We start from the raw sequence: 12,281 nt of genomic DNA on the forward strand, positions 1-12,281 counted from the left end.
TGTGCTGAAGGTTGGGGACAGAGATCTGACCAGTGGAATGGGTGCCCTGCAGGTGATGACCATCAGGAGCTAGGGTGGGCAGGCGCGGGCCAGTAGTCTGGGGGCGTAGGAGCAAATGCAGGTCTCAGGGCTCCCCCTGGGCTAGAAGGCTTCAGATGGTCTACTGCCTGCCCCTGGGTGAAGGGCGTCCATCACCAGCCTGTACAACTGTGGGATCCGGGCCTGGAGTCGGCGTGAGGTTTGAATCTGGGCTCCATTCATTGCTATCCTGTCTTGGGCCAACTGCCTCATTTCTTTCAGCTTCTGATTTTCTTATCCAAAAATACTCCCACCCTCCTGGATTTATGTGTTTGGCATGAGAACAAGAGCCAGCCAATTGCTGTCGAGTCGATTCTGAACGATGGCGACCCCATGTGTGCAGAGTAGAACTAACTGCTCCATAGGGTTTTCATGGCTGGGACCTTTCAGAAGTAGATCACTAGGTCTTTCTTTGAAGACACCTCTGGGTGGGTTTGAACTGCCAATCTTTTGGTTAGCTAAGTCCTTAACATTCTATGCCACCCAGAGCACTTGATATTTATTAACTTACTGGTTGCTTACAAGAACTCTATGAGGCTCCTACTGTAATTTTACAGATTGGCAAATGGACAAATTTAGGGTAAGGCACTTTGTGAAGATCCCACAGCCAGGTTGCACAGCCAGTCATTACTGTCAGTAAGGTGTACACCTGTAAAAAGTTGAATTGACAAAAGTTCTGTGACATATATTTACTACAATGACAAAGGGAAAAGAGTAGGTGCGGAGGCTGCGTATGTACAACCAAACACCTCATGGGATTTGGTTCCTTGTTTTGGACGTTTACGGTCATGGTTTCATCCGACATCCTGGTTAATTGTCCTAATACTGAGTTTAACATTTCTGTTCTACCTCCTAATTCACTGTGTAGTGCCTGGGATCTTAAAAGCTTGCAGGCAGCCATCCAAGGCACAACAATTGGTCTCTATTCACCTGGAGTAATGAAGGAAGAAGGAAAGTTAGGAATAGAAGGAGGATATGGGATGTGTGGCTAATTGCCTCCATGAGCAACTGCCTCCTTTGCCATGAGACCAGAAGAACTGGATGGTGCCTGGCTATCATTACTGAACATTTTGATCAAAGATTCCATAGAAGAATGCTTGTCAAAAGGGAATTTCATGGACTCTAGACTTCCTGGCCCTCACGTGTCTGTCAGTTTGTTATCCTGTGGGGGCTTGTGTGTTGGTGTGATGCTGGAAGCTATGCCACTGGTGTTCAAATACAAAGAACTATTGGTAGTTGGAAAATACAGCCTTGGTGATACAAACGATGCCAGAGATCGCATGACAGAATTTTGCAAGACCAGTGACTTCATTGCAAATACCTTTCTTATAGCCACATAAACAGCGACTTTACACATGAACCTCGCCAGATGGAATACACAGGAATCAAATCGACTACATCTGTGGAAGGAGACGATGGACAAAACAGCCTTTCTGTTTTGTTCCAGACAAATAAAGACCAATAGTTGTATCTTAGATGCTTTATCCTTACTTTTTGAGAGCCTGACTATGATGTGTCTTGGTGTAGATCTCTTTGAGTTTATCCTGCTGGGAGTTCTATGAACTTCTTGAATTTGTAGATTCACGTCTTTCATCAGATTGGGGAAATTTTCTGTCATTATTTCTTTAAATATTCTTTCTGTCCCTTTCTCTCTTTCACCTTCTTCTGGAATAATGATGTGTACTTTAGGTCTCTTGATGTTGGTCCATAATTCCATTATACTGTGCTCAGCCTTCTTGAGCCTCTGTTCTTATTGCTCTTCAGCCTCTGTAATTTCAACTGTTTTACCTCTAATCTGCTGATTCTTCCTTCTGCCTGATTAAATCTGTTGTTCAATCCTTCCACTGTGTTTCTCATTCCAGTTATTATCCCTTTCAGTTGCAGTATTTCTGCTGGGTTTCTTTTTATCTCTTCTTTTGGATCTTCATTTTGTTCTTGCATTGTTTCCCTTAGTTCTTTTAGATCTTGGTTTGTTTTCCCTTAACTTTTTAATTATGTTTAACATGTTTGTATTATATTCTTCCATTCTTTTCATTATTCAGTCTTCCATAGATGCACTTTCTGTCTCTTCATCATGTTCACTTGTGTGTCTTGTGATTTTTTGTTGGTGGCACTGGAATTTTTGAAGCATTAATTTTCTCAGTTCTCCCCCATATTTGCTGTTTTTTGCCCACATTACTTTCTGCAAAAAACTCTTAGGTGGGTTGAGCGTTTTGCTTTTGCTTACATTTGCCTCTCTCTCTCGGTAAGAGCTCCTTCTCCCTCCCTTGTTTAATGAGGATTTGAAAGTTCCAGATCTCAATTTTCAATTATCATTGTCTCCCAAACACACCAAAGAACACACTGTGGTCAATATGTCCACCAGCAGGCACCACCACTCAGGTGAGATATCACACACTAATCTATCTGTCCACTACGGGGTACAGTCCTTTCTCTGTTTATTATCCCCCTCCATTCTCTGTGGAGCCCTGGTAGTGCAGTGGTTAAGAGCTCTGCTGCTAACCAAGAGGTCAGCAGTTTGAATCCACCAGCAGCTCCTTGGAAACCTTATAGGGCAGTTCTTCTCTGTCCTATAGAGTCACTATCAGTCGGAATCAACTTGATGGCAATGGGTGGTTTTCTTATGGGTGCCTTCTCTGAGGAGCCCTGGTGGTGTAGTGGTTAAGAGCTCAGCTGCTAACCAAGACATCAGCAGTTCGAATCCACCAGCTGCTCCTTGGAAACCTTATGGGGCAGTTCTACTCTGTCCTATAGGGTTGTGATGCGTTGGAATCGACTCAACAGCAATGGGTTTAGTATTTTTGGTTTCCCTTCTCTGTTTCTGTAATCACATTTTTAGTCAGAAATTTCACACCCAGCAAGCCCCCTTCAGGGTTGGGTGTTGCCCTCCACTTTTTCCCAAGGCTTCCTTCCGTGCACTGTGGGAGCTGCTCATATTGAGCTGGTATTCACGGGAAGCACAGGGAGACTTTCCTCCATTTCAGGAGAAGGAGGGACTGGCATTCCCCAGAAGGACCTCCAAAAGATCTGTCTTGTTGGTTTCAGAGTCCAGTGGTCCTGTGGTGAATGGGGAAGCAGTCTTCACTTAGGGGACCTGGCTCCATTGTAAGGAACCTTCTGTAGGAGTTCATATCAGTCCAGCAGCCAACAATTACCTGGTGGGAGAGGGGCTGTCATTCTCCAAATGGAACCCTAGGTAGGTCTGCCTTGTTGCTATCAGAGCTTCCCCATCCCCAGTAGTATGTGGGTATTGGTTGTAGCCTCAACTCAAGATGTCTGTTTCCTAGCATGCAGCAACCTCAGTCAGCAGTCCTCAGCACCAATAGGAGGGGAGCAGACAGATCCGAAATGACCCCCAGGGAGGTCTGTCCTGTTGATATCAGAGGCCTGAGCTATGGAGTGCTCAGGGAGGCAGGTAAAGTGCTGACCATAAAAGCAGAATTCACTACAGGCTGCCTTCTGCAGCAATTCACAGCAGCCTGGCAGATGCCAGTGACTGGGTGGGGAAGGGCTGTCATGGTCCGATTGGGCCCCTAGGGAGGTCTGCCTTGTTGCTATCAGAGTCCCCCCCGCCCCCACCCCAGTAGATTGTTGGCTGTGAGGGCAGCCTCCGTTCAAGACACTTGTTTCCTAGCAAACAGCAGCCTCACTCAATATCGTATTTATACACAAATAACGTGCGCCTTCTGTTTGCCAACTGCTCCCTCCCCCACAAGGTATTTTCATCAGCACACTGTGCTAGTTTTTTTAAAAGCAACATGTAAAAAAAACTGCATAGCAGTGCTTATGAAAATATCTTATGGGGGGAGGGTGCAGCTGGCAAACAAACGTAGAAGTTGTGCATTATTTGCGTAAAAATATGGTAATTCTCAGTACTAGAAGTGGAGACAGGCTGATCCAAACTGACCTTCAGGGAGGTCTGTCCCGTTGGTTTCAGAGGCCTGAGCTACGGAGTGTGCAGGGAGGCAGGTCGAGTGCTGACTATGGGAGCAGACTATGGGAGCAGCCTTCCACTGCAGGGCGCCTTCTGTAGCAATTTTCAGTAGCTTTGCAGGCCACTGTAACTGGGTAAGGGAGAGGCTGTTATGCTCCTAACAGACCCCCAGGGAGCTCTGTCTGTTCCTATCAGAACCACTCCCACCCCTGCATTATGCCTATGGGTATAGCCTCCACCGTGTGCATTGCTTTTTTATTGCTGCCATAACAAATAACTACAAAGGTAGCAGCTTGAAATAATACAGATTTATTATCTCACAGTTCCATAGGTCAGAAGTCTGGGGTGGCTTGGCTGGTTTCTCTGTCTAGGTTTCACAGGGTCAAAACCTAGGTGTTGGCTGTCTGGGCTCTTACTGGAATGCATTAGAAAGAATCTCTTCCAAGCTCATTCAGGTTGTTGGCAGAATTCTGTTCCTTGCAGTTGTATGACTGAGATCCCATTTCCTGGCTGGCTGTCAGCAAGGAGTTGTCCTTAGCTGCTAGAGGCCTCTCTGGCCTTTGTACTTGAACCCCTGCATCACAGAACCAGCAAAGGCATGTTAAATCCTTCTCACCCTTGAAATCTCTGATCTCTCCTTCTGCCACGTTTTCCTTCCGCCTCCAACTGGAGAAAGTTCTCACTCGCATGAGCCATATGATGGCTCACTCATGTGGCTGGCTATGGGCTGGGAGCTCAGCCAGGATGTTGATCAGAGCACCTCTCCATGTGACTCGGAATTCTGACAGCACTGCAGTTCCTGAGTAGCTGGATTCCTTACTTCTGGGCAGGCCGCCCTCAGACACAGAGGTTAAGCTTCAGGCCAAGTAAGGGCTACATCCAGAAATGCCTCTGTGTTCTAGTTCTCCAAGCCGTCTTAGGCCCTGCCCAGATAGGAAGGGGTGGTAAAACAAAGAAACTCCACTCCACTGGCAGAGTGACAATGTCATATGACAGTAGAGCATCTAGGATGGAGATATTGATGTGATCATTGCTGGAAAATACAATTTGCCATGATGGAGAAAAGCATCAGCCGTTGCTCTCCATACTCATGCAGGAGGCTGTGTGAGGGGCTGTGGGTATGTGTGCCCTCCCTCTGCCCACAGTTCATGGCTACATGTTGCCACGAGGAGTCCCAAAATCCCGATGCCCCTAAGGCTTTGCCTGACCCCACTGTTGGGGGTTAGACAATGATTGTAACTCTCCGTGGTCTTGAATCTACTGGCACAGTGTGATTCCTCCCTGCCCAAAGACAAGCAGGACGATGGTCCCACTCAACCAGCCCAGTCACGAGGTCTTTGTTTCTGCTGACAGCAGAGTTCCTCACGCTCCTTCAAGTACATCTGCTGGGAAAAATTCCTCACAGGCCCAGGGACCAGAGCCAATCTCAAAGCAGACCTGTTGTAAGGGCCCCGGGGTGCCTAGATAACATCACAAGGTGCAGAGGGAACTGGGGCAGCTGGGGTCTGTGCCAGGGAGGAAGTCTGACGGGCAGAGCTGGACTCTGGATGTTGCTCTGGCCTGAGAGTTTGCTGTTCAGTTAAGTAAACATTGACTGAGGGTCAGTGCACTCAAACAGCTGCTGCAGGTGGGAAGTGTCCAAAGCCCTTTCCCAGTCCTTGGCAACACTGAGAGTGGAGTTTTTAAAGCTTTTCTGTGTAGAAGTTAGAAACCCTTTCTCCAGAGTCCATTCTGAGTAGACCTGCCCCACAGGGTTTCCAAGGAGCGGCTGGTGGTTTTGAACTGCACTCCCAGAAACCATGAACTACTGACTTCCCTCTGATCCCATTTCCTCAGTGTGCACTGGAAAACAATACCCTTCGTGGTGGTGTGGAAATTCAGATTAGGTACACGCAGTGAGCTCAGCATGGTACACAGTCAGCGTTCGACGCTGCCCGTCTCTACTTTTATCCCTTGACGTGGGGAAGCTCGCAGAGCTGGATGTTAACTTTTGTTTTCTTTTTAATTAACACAGAATACAACATAATTACAAGCTTGCAGCTCTGCAGTTAATGCCCTCCCGGGACATTACGGCCGTGTCCACCTTCTCCACCATTACAGAACAGCGCTGTGATGACCTTTATACAGAAACTTTATCCAACAATAGTGTGACTTATTTTCTTAGGCCAGGTTTCTAGAAGTGGACTTAACTAGGCTAAAGGTCACACTCCTAAGACTTTTTATAACTTACCGGTTAAAAGTTTCCATTTCCACGCCTCTCTGTAACTCAGCAATTTCCGGTTGCCCTTAATAGAGATGGCGGGACAAAAGGCTTGCTCGCTGGGCCGGATGTGGCTTCGATGGGGCTTCGATGCCCTCACTCAAGATGGCGGCCTGCCGGGACCGCCCCTTTGGCGTCCTCCAGATGCTTACAGTCGATCCTCTGTCCGAATGGCGGTGCCGGCGGCGGCTTCTCGCGGACTCCGGGGGCTGGTGACGCGGCGTGAGTGATCCCTTGACTTCTGGGGGCTCGGCGCGGATGTCGTGCTGCCATGGCGACCATAGGACACAAAGCGCCTGTACGAGGTCACGGGGTCAGGGGTCCATGCGCTCCGATCAGAATGTCACCCCAGTTATGGGAGCCTGTGTTCCAATCTGGGTTCGCTGACGGCGCAGTGTTCCTAATCCGGGATTAGTCCAAGTTCAAGGATCTGAGGTGGTTCTCAAACCGAGGCCACTGCTGAGGGAGGCACCCCTAATCTTGAAGGCTGAATCGTCCTAAACGAGTCCTCCCCAATCTGGGGTCGCTGAGGAGTGTACCCTCTGCTCCTGAAGGTGCTGTGTCCCCAGTCTGGGTCATTGAAGAGTCTGTGTCTCTCAGTCTGGAGGGACCGGAAGGTCTTTGTCTGGGGTCATCACTCTTCCTTTCTCTTGCCAGGATTTTTGGCCCCCACTCAGCCGGGACTCACATTTAGCCTTCCCCCCATGAGCTCCACTGTGCAAGATGAAGCCTCCAAAGCAGCCCCCGTTGAGGCACCGGGCCACAGCTATCAGTCTCTTCGAGTGACATCCGGCCCAGAACACATTCTGCACGTGCAGATAAACCGGCCCGAGAAGAGGAATGCCATGAACAAGGCCTTCTGGAGGTCTGACCTGTGTATCCTGGAGGCCTGCATGCAGGAGGAGGCAGAGGCTGAGGGACTGGGTAGGGTGGAGTGCAGGGGGTAGATGAACGTGAGGGTAGAGGATTCCTGCCCCAGACACAGCCTTTTTCTCACTGCTCCTCCACAGGGAGATGGTAGAGTGCTTCAACAAGATATCAGAAGATGCCAGCTGTCGCGCTGTGGTGATTTCTGGTGAAGGAAAAATGTTCACTTCAGGTACCAAGTGTAGTTTTCACAGCCACCCCCACCAGTCTCTCTCGCTCCTGGAAATAGAGTGATGCTTCTTAAGTAGGGTTGTAAGCAGCTTCTTACTGCCACTTTTATCTTTTTTATAAAAGGCCTAATTTAAAACATTCAAATACAGAATTTAGCCCAACAGAACATGACTGGGTCATGGGCTCAGATGTCTGGGTTTCCATCCTGGATCTGTGACCTTGGACAAGGCACTTAACCTCTGAGTCTCAGTGTCTGTCTGTAAAGTGTGTTCTAGAGTAAAACCTGTGAGAGTTGGGACTTGTGTGAGGCAGAAACCTGTCAGAGCAGGAAAACTCAAATATTGTCTACTAATAGAGAGTGATAGAAAAGTGGTAAGACTGCATCCCCTTCATTTTGGGAATACGATGTGCAGACTCTGGATTGTGTTATATAACTCCGAAGAGTGTTGGATTTCCTCTTTGGTGGTTTGGTTGGAAATAAGTGTAAAGTCTGTATCTTTGGCAACAGTTCAAATCTCAGTTCAGTTTTTCTATCTTTTGCTGGCCTGCCTACACAGTTCATGAGTCAGCCAGAGATATGGGCAGAGTTTATGCATAGAATTTGGGGCTACCCTCTCTGGCTATCTTCTGTTAGGATTTCCCCCTCACTTCCAGCAGCTATACACCCCAACTCTAGTCGTTGGTTCTTCAGGCACTACTTTGTCCTACCCTCAGGCTAAAAGCTTTAGAAGCAGGTAAGTCACTTGGTGCTAGTCCCTTCTTCTAAGTGCTGACTCCCCCCAGAATCGGCCCAGTGCCTTCAGTAGTGGCTTTTCTGTATCTTGCCAGCCAGAGGTCATGGTTGTTACCTGCAGGAGGGTTGGGCCTTCAGGACCCTACCAGAAGTGAAATGTCACATTCACTCCTTTCTTTCTTTTCAAATAATATTTTATTGTGTTTTTGTTGAGAGTTTACACAGCAGATTAGCTTCCTTTTTAACAATTCCTACACAAATTATTCAGTGACATTGGTTACATTTTTCACACTGTGTCAACATTCTCATTATTTCTGTTCTGGTTGTTCTGTTTCCAGTAATCTAGTTTACCTGCCCCCTTAGCCCATTCATCTTTGCATTAGAGTGATTGTTCTCCGTTTGGTCTCATATAGATGATTTTTTAAAGGAGCTCAGTACTCGTGGGTTATATTCTTTATTTTAGAAGGCAGTCCGTTATTTAGATAAAAGGTGACCTCGGGCTAGTTTTGGTTCAAGGTTTAAAGAGTTTCTCAGGGTAATAGTCTCTGTGAGTCCTCAAGTTTCAACCAGTCCAGTAAGTCTGGGCTTTTTAAGAATTTGAGGTACTGTTCCACATTTTTCTCCTGTGCTGTCAGGATCCATCTATTGTGGCCCTGCACAGAACGGTCAGTAGTGGTGGCTGGGCACCATCTAGTTCTTCTGGTCTCAGGGTAGATGAAGCCATGGTTCATGTAGACTATTAGTCATATAGACTAATTAGTCTGAGTCTTCAGTTTCTTTCCTGTCTACCGAAGTGGATTCTATATTAATAGTAACTGTTGTGGTGCCGCTGCATGCCAGGCCTTGTGTGAAGCACCTCTGGGGGCTCTGCTCCTTGAATCCTTGCCACCCTGTCAACTCTTTGGAGGATTTTATTCTCGTTTTCCAGAGAAGACACCCCAGGCTCAGAAAATGAAGTTGCCCGGCCCAGGTTACGCAGGGGGAGTCCTGCCTTCATGAATTTCACTTGTGCCAATGCTCCTACGGTCTTGCTTGTTTCAGCAAGAAGTGGAGGCAGTGAAGCCTCTGAGTCAGTTTTGTGGCCAAGGTATGGACAGTTTTTCAGGGTCTGACAGACAGCACTGTTAACGGGCCGGGCAAAGGGGTGAGAGTGATTAACTGTGGAAGGAAGAAAGTGAAGGGTTTTTCGGTCCAGAACCCTCCCGTGGCTCCATCTCACACACGGTAAAAGCCAGAGTCCTCCCCATGGCCCACAGACCCCTGCAATCTGCTCCTGTCACCTCTCTGACCTTAGCTCTCCCCACTGTCCCCCGTGGCTCCCCTGCTCTGGCCTTTTCAATGGTCTTCAGACAGACCAGTCACATTGCTACTGCAGGGCCTTTGCACTGGCTGTGCCCAATGCTTGGAGCTCTCTCACCCAGTCATCCGCATGGCTTCCTCCCTCCCCTCTTTCAGGTTTTTACTCAGATGTCACCTCCTCAGTGAGAGGATCCCTGAGCTCCTCATTTAACCCCGCAACAGCCCTTCAATAGCCCTTGTTGCACGCAGACACGTGCACACACACGCACACACACACATCATCTTTTCTTCCTTCCTTTAATTTCTCTTCACGCTTTGCACTACCTGACAAAATATATTTTCTTATTCATTTGGTTGTCTGTCCACTACAGTGGTTCGGGGGTCCTAACCTGCTATGCCCAGGCTCTGACCCCTGGTTGGGGCAATGAGTGGGGCCTGGGAGGCTGGGTGAACCCTCTCGCCCCACCCCACCCCCACCAGGTATTGACCTCATGGACATGGCTTCAGTGCTCCTTCAGCCCCAGGGAGAGGATGTAGCCCGCATAAGCTGGTACATCCGTAACCTCCTCAGCAAACACCAGGAAACCTTCAGTGTCATCGAGAAGGTGACTCTGGGGCTGGGAGGGCGTCCCCACTGCCCACCTCTCCTAGCCGGCCCTGAGCCCACTGCTCCCTTTTCTTCCAGTGCCCCAAGCCCGTCATCGCAGCCATCCATGGGGGCTGCATTGGTGCAGGTGAGTCTGCAGCCCCACCCAGGGCGTTCACTCTGGCTGGGCCCCTTTTGGCTGCTGTCCTTCCGCCTCAGCCAGTGGCCTACAGCCTCAGACGTGTGGCTGCTTAGACTTGATCCCCACATGCAAGCCCACGTTCCCAGATGGAGGGGTTGACCTTGTGGTTGTTGGGTGTCCCGGCCTCTCCCTCCCAGGCGTGGACCTCATCACCGCCTGTGACATCCGCTACTGTGCCCAGGACGCGTTCTTCCAGGTGAAGGTGAGCCATCCTCCCCCGAACTTCTGCTCCCCATGTGCCTCCCCCGTCCTTACTTCCCCCTTAAACTGGGCAGTGAGCGGGCCACGAGGGCCTGGAGGAGCCCAAGCGCTTCTGGGAAGACTTAGTCAAAACTGAACCTTAAAAAGTAAGGCTTGGCTAGAGAATAAGAGCTATTGTACGAATAGACGTATGCACACACATGTTCATTGCCCCATTGTTCACAATAGCAAAAAGATGGAAACAACCTAGGTGCCATCAACAGATGAATGAATAAACAAACTATGGTCCATACAATGGAATGCTATCCAGTGATTAAAGAACAATGATGAATCTGCAAAGCATCTCACAGTGTGGGTCAATCTGGAGGGCATCATGCTGAGTGAAATAATTCAATCACAAAAGGACAAATATTGTATGAGACCCCTACTATAAAAACTCACATAAAGGTTCACACACAAAAAGAAACAATCTTTGAGGGTTACAAGGGAGGGGAGGGGTGGGAGGGAAAAACACTAACTAGACAATAGATAAGTGGTAGCTTTGGTGAAGAGTAAGACAGTACACAATACTGGAGAAGCCAGCACAACTTGTCCAAGGCAAGGTCATAGAAGCTCCATAGACACATCTAAACTCCCTGAGGGACCAAATTACTGGGCTAAGGGCTGGGGACCCTGGTCTAGGGGAATATCTAGCTCAATTGGCTTAACATTGTTTATTAAAAAAATGTTCTACATCCTGCTTTGGTGAGTAGTGTCTGGGATCTTAAAAGCTTGTGAGCGGCCATCTAAGATATTCCACTGGGCGCACCCCATCTGGAGCAAGGGAGAATGAAGAAAACCAAAGACACAAATGAAAGATTAGTCCAAAGGATTAATGGACCACAACTACCACAGCCTCCACCAGACTAAATCCAGCACAGCTAGATGACGCCCGGCTACCACCACGAGCTGCTCAGACAGTGATCATAATAGAGGGCCACAGACAGAGCTGGAGAAAAATGTAGAACAAAATTCTAACTCAGGAAAAGAAAAAAAGACCAGACTGACTGGTCTGACAGAGTCTGGAGAAACCCCGAGAGTATGGTCCCTGGACACACTTTCAGCTCAGTCATGAAGTCACTCCTGAGGTTCACCCTTCAGCCAAAGATTAGACAGGCCAATAAAACAAAACAAGACTAAATGGATACACTAGCCCAGGGGCAAGGAGGAGAAGGCAGGAGGGGATAGGAAAGCTGGTAGTGAGGAACCCAAAGTTGACAAGGGGAGAATATTGACATCTTGTGGGGTTGGCAACCAATGTATTAATTGTTTAATGAGAAAGTAGTTTGCTCTGTAAACCTTCATCTAGCATATAATAAAAATGAAAAAAAAGATCCACAGGGAAGAAGTAAGACTTGCTTATGGGAGGTAACGAGGGTAGGCCGTCCAGGTGAGGTCAGGACGGAACAGAGGTAGGGCATGGGATGAGTCTGGCACCTGCTCGAGGCTAAGGCTGCTGATGGCGTCAGTGCTGGGGAGGGTGGGAGGCAGCACGGAGCCCAGGGACGCAGGACAGGGTCAGATGGGCAGTGTTAAGAGGGCTTCCCTCGGAAGATAGGCTTGGATGACCCTAAAGAACTGAAAGGGCAGAGGGAGTTGGAGGGTGGGCTCTATTCTAGACTGTTGGACCCTGCCCACCAAAGTATGCTGATGGGAATGGGATGGGGTGTTTGGAGGAGCCTGTGAGTTGTGGCATGGGGCACGACCCCCTACCAGTCTGGGCAGGGAGACAACCTTAATGGTAAATGAAAATCAAATTACTGCCCCCAGGAGGTGGACATCGGTCTGGCAGCCGACGTGGGAACACTGCAGCGTCTGCCCCGGGTCATCGGGAGCCAGAGGTGAGAGGGG

General features: G+C 48.7%; 1 protein-coding gene across 1 annotated transcript in view; it reads left to right on the forward strand.

Moving 5' to 3' along the window:
• Positions 1–6,439: 6,439 nt before the first annotated feature.
• The window catches only part of LOC101352835 (delta(3,5)-Delta(2,4)-dienoyl-CoA isomerase, mitochondrial-like), an 11,559-nt gene continuing 5,717 nt past the window's right edge, over positions 6,440–12,281 (forward strand). Inside the window, exons 1-7 of the mRNA XM_004388208.3 lie at positions 6,440–6,494; positions 6,930–7,137; positions 7,283–7,371; positions 9,883–10,007; positions 10,088–10,136; positions 10,328–10,392; positions 12,201–12,271. Of these exons, the coding sequence (XP_004388265.2) occupies positions 6,443–6,494; positions 6,930–7,137; positions 7,283–7,371; positions 9,883–10,007; positions 10,088–10,136; positions 10,328–10,392; positions 12,201–12,271 (659 nt within the window). The 5' untranslated portion in view covers positions 6,440–6,442. The remainder of the gene's footprint in view (positions 6,495–6,929; positions 7,138–7,282; positions 7,372–9,882; positions 10,008–10,087; positions 10,137–10,327; positions 10,393–12,200; positions 12,272–12,281) is intronic.

This window comes from Trichechus manatus, unplaced genomic scaffold, assembly GCF_000243295.1.
Source record: "Trichechus manatus latirostris isolate Lorelei unplaced genomic scaffold, TriManLat1.0 scaffold00207, whole genome shotgun sequence".
Taxonomy (NCBI): domain Eukaryota; kingdom Metazoa; phylum Chordata; class Mammalia; order Sirenia; family Trichechidae; genus Trichechus; species Trichechus manatus.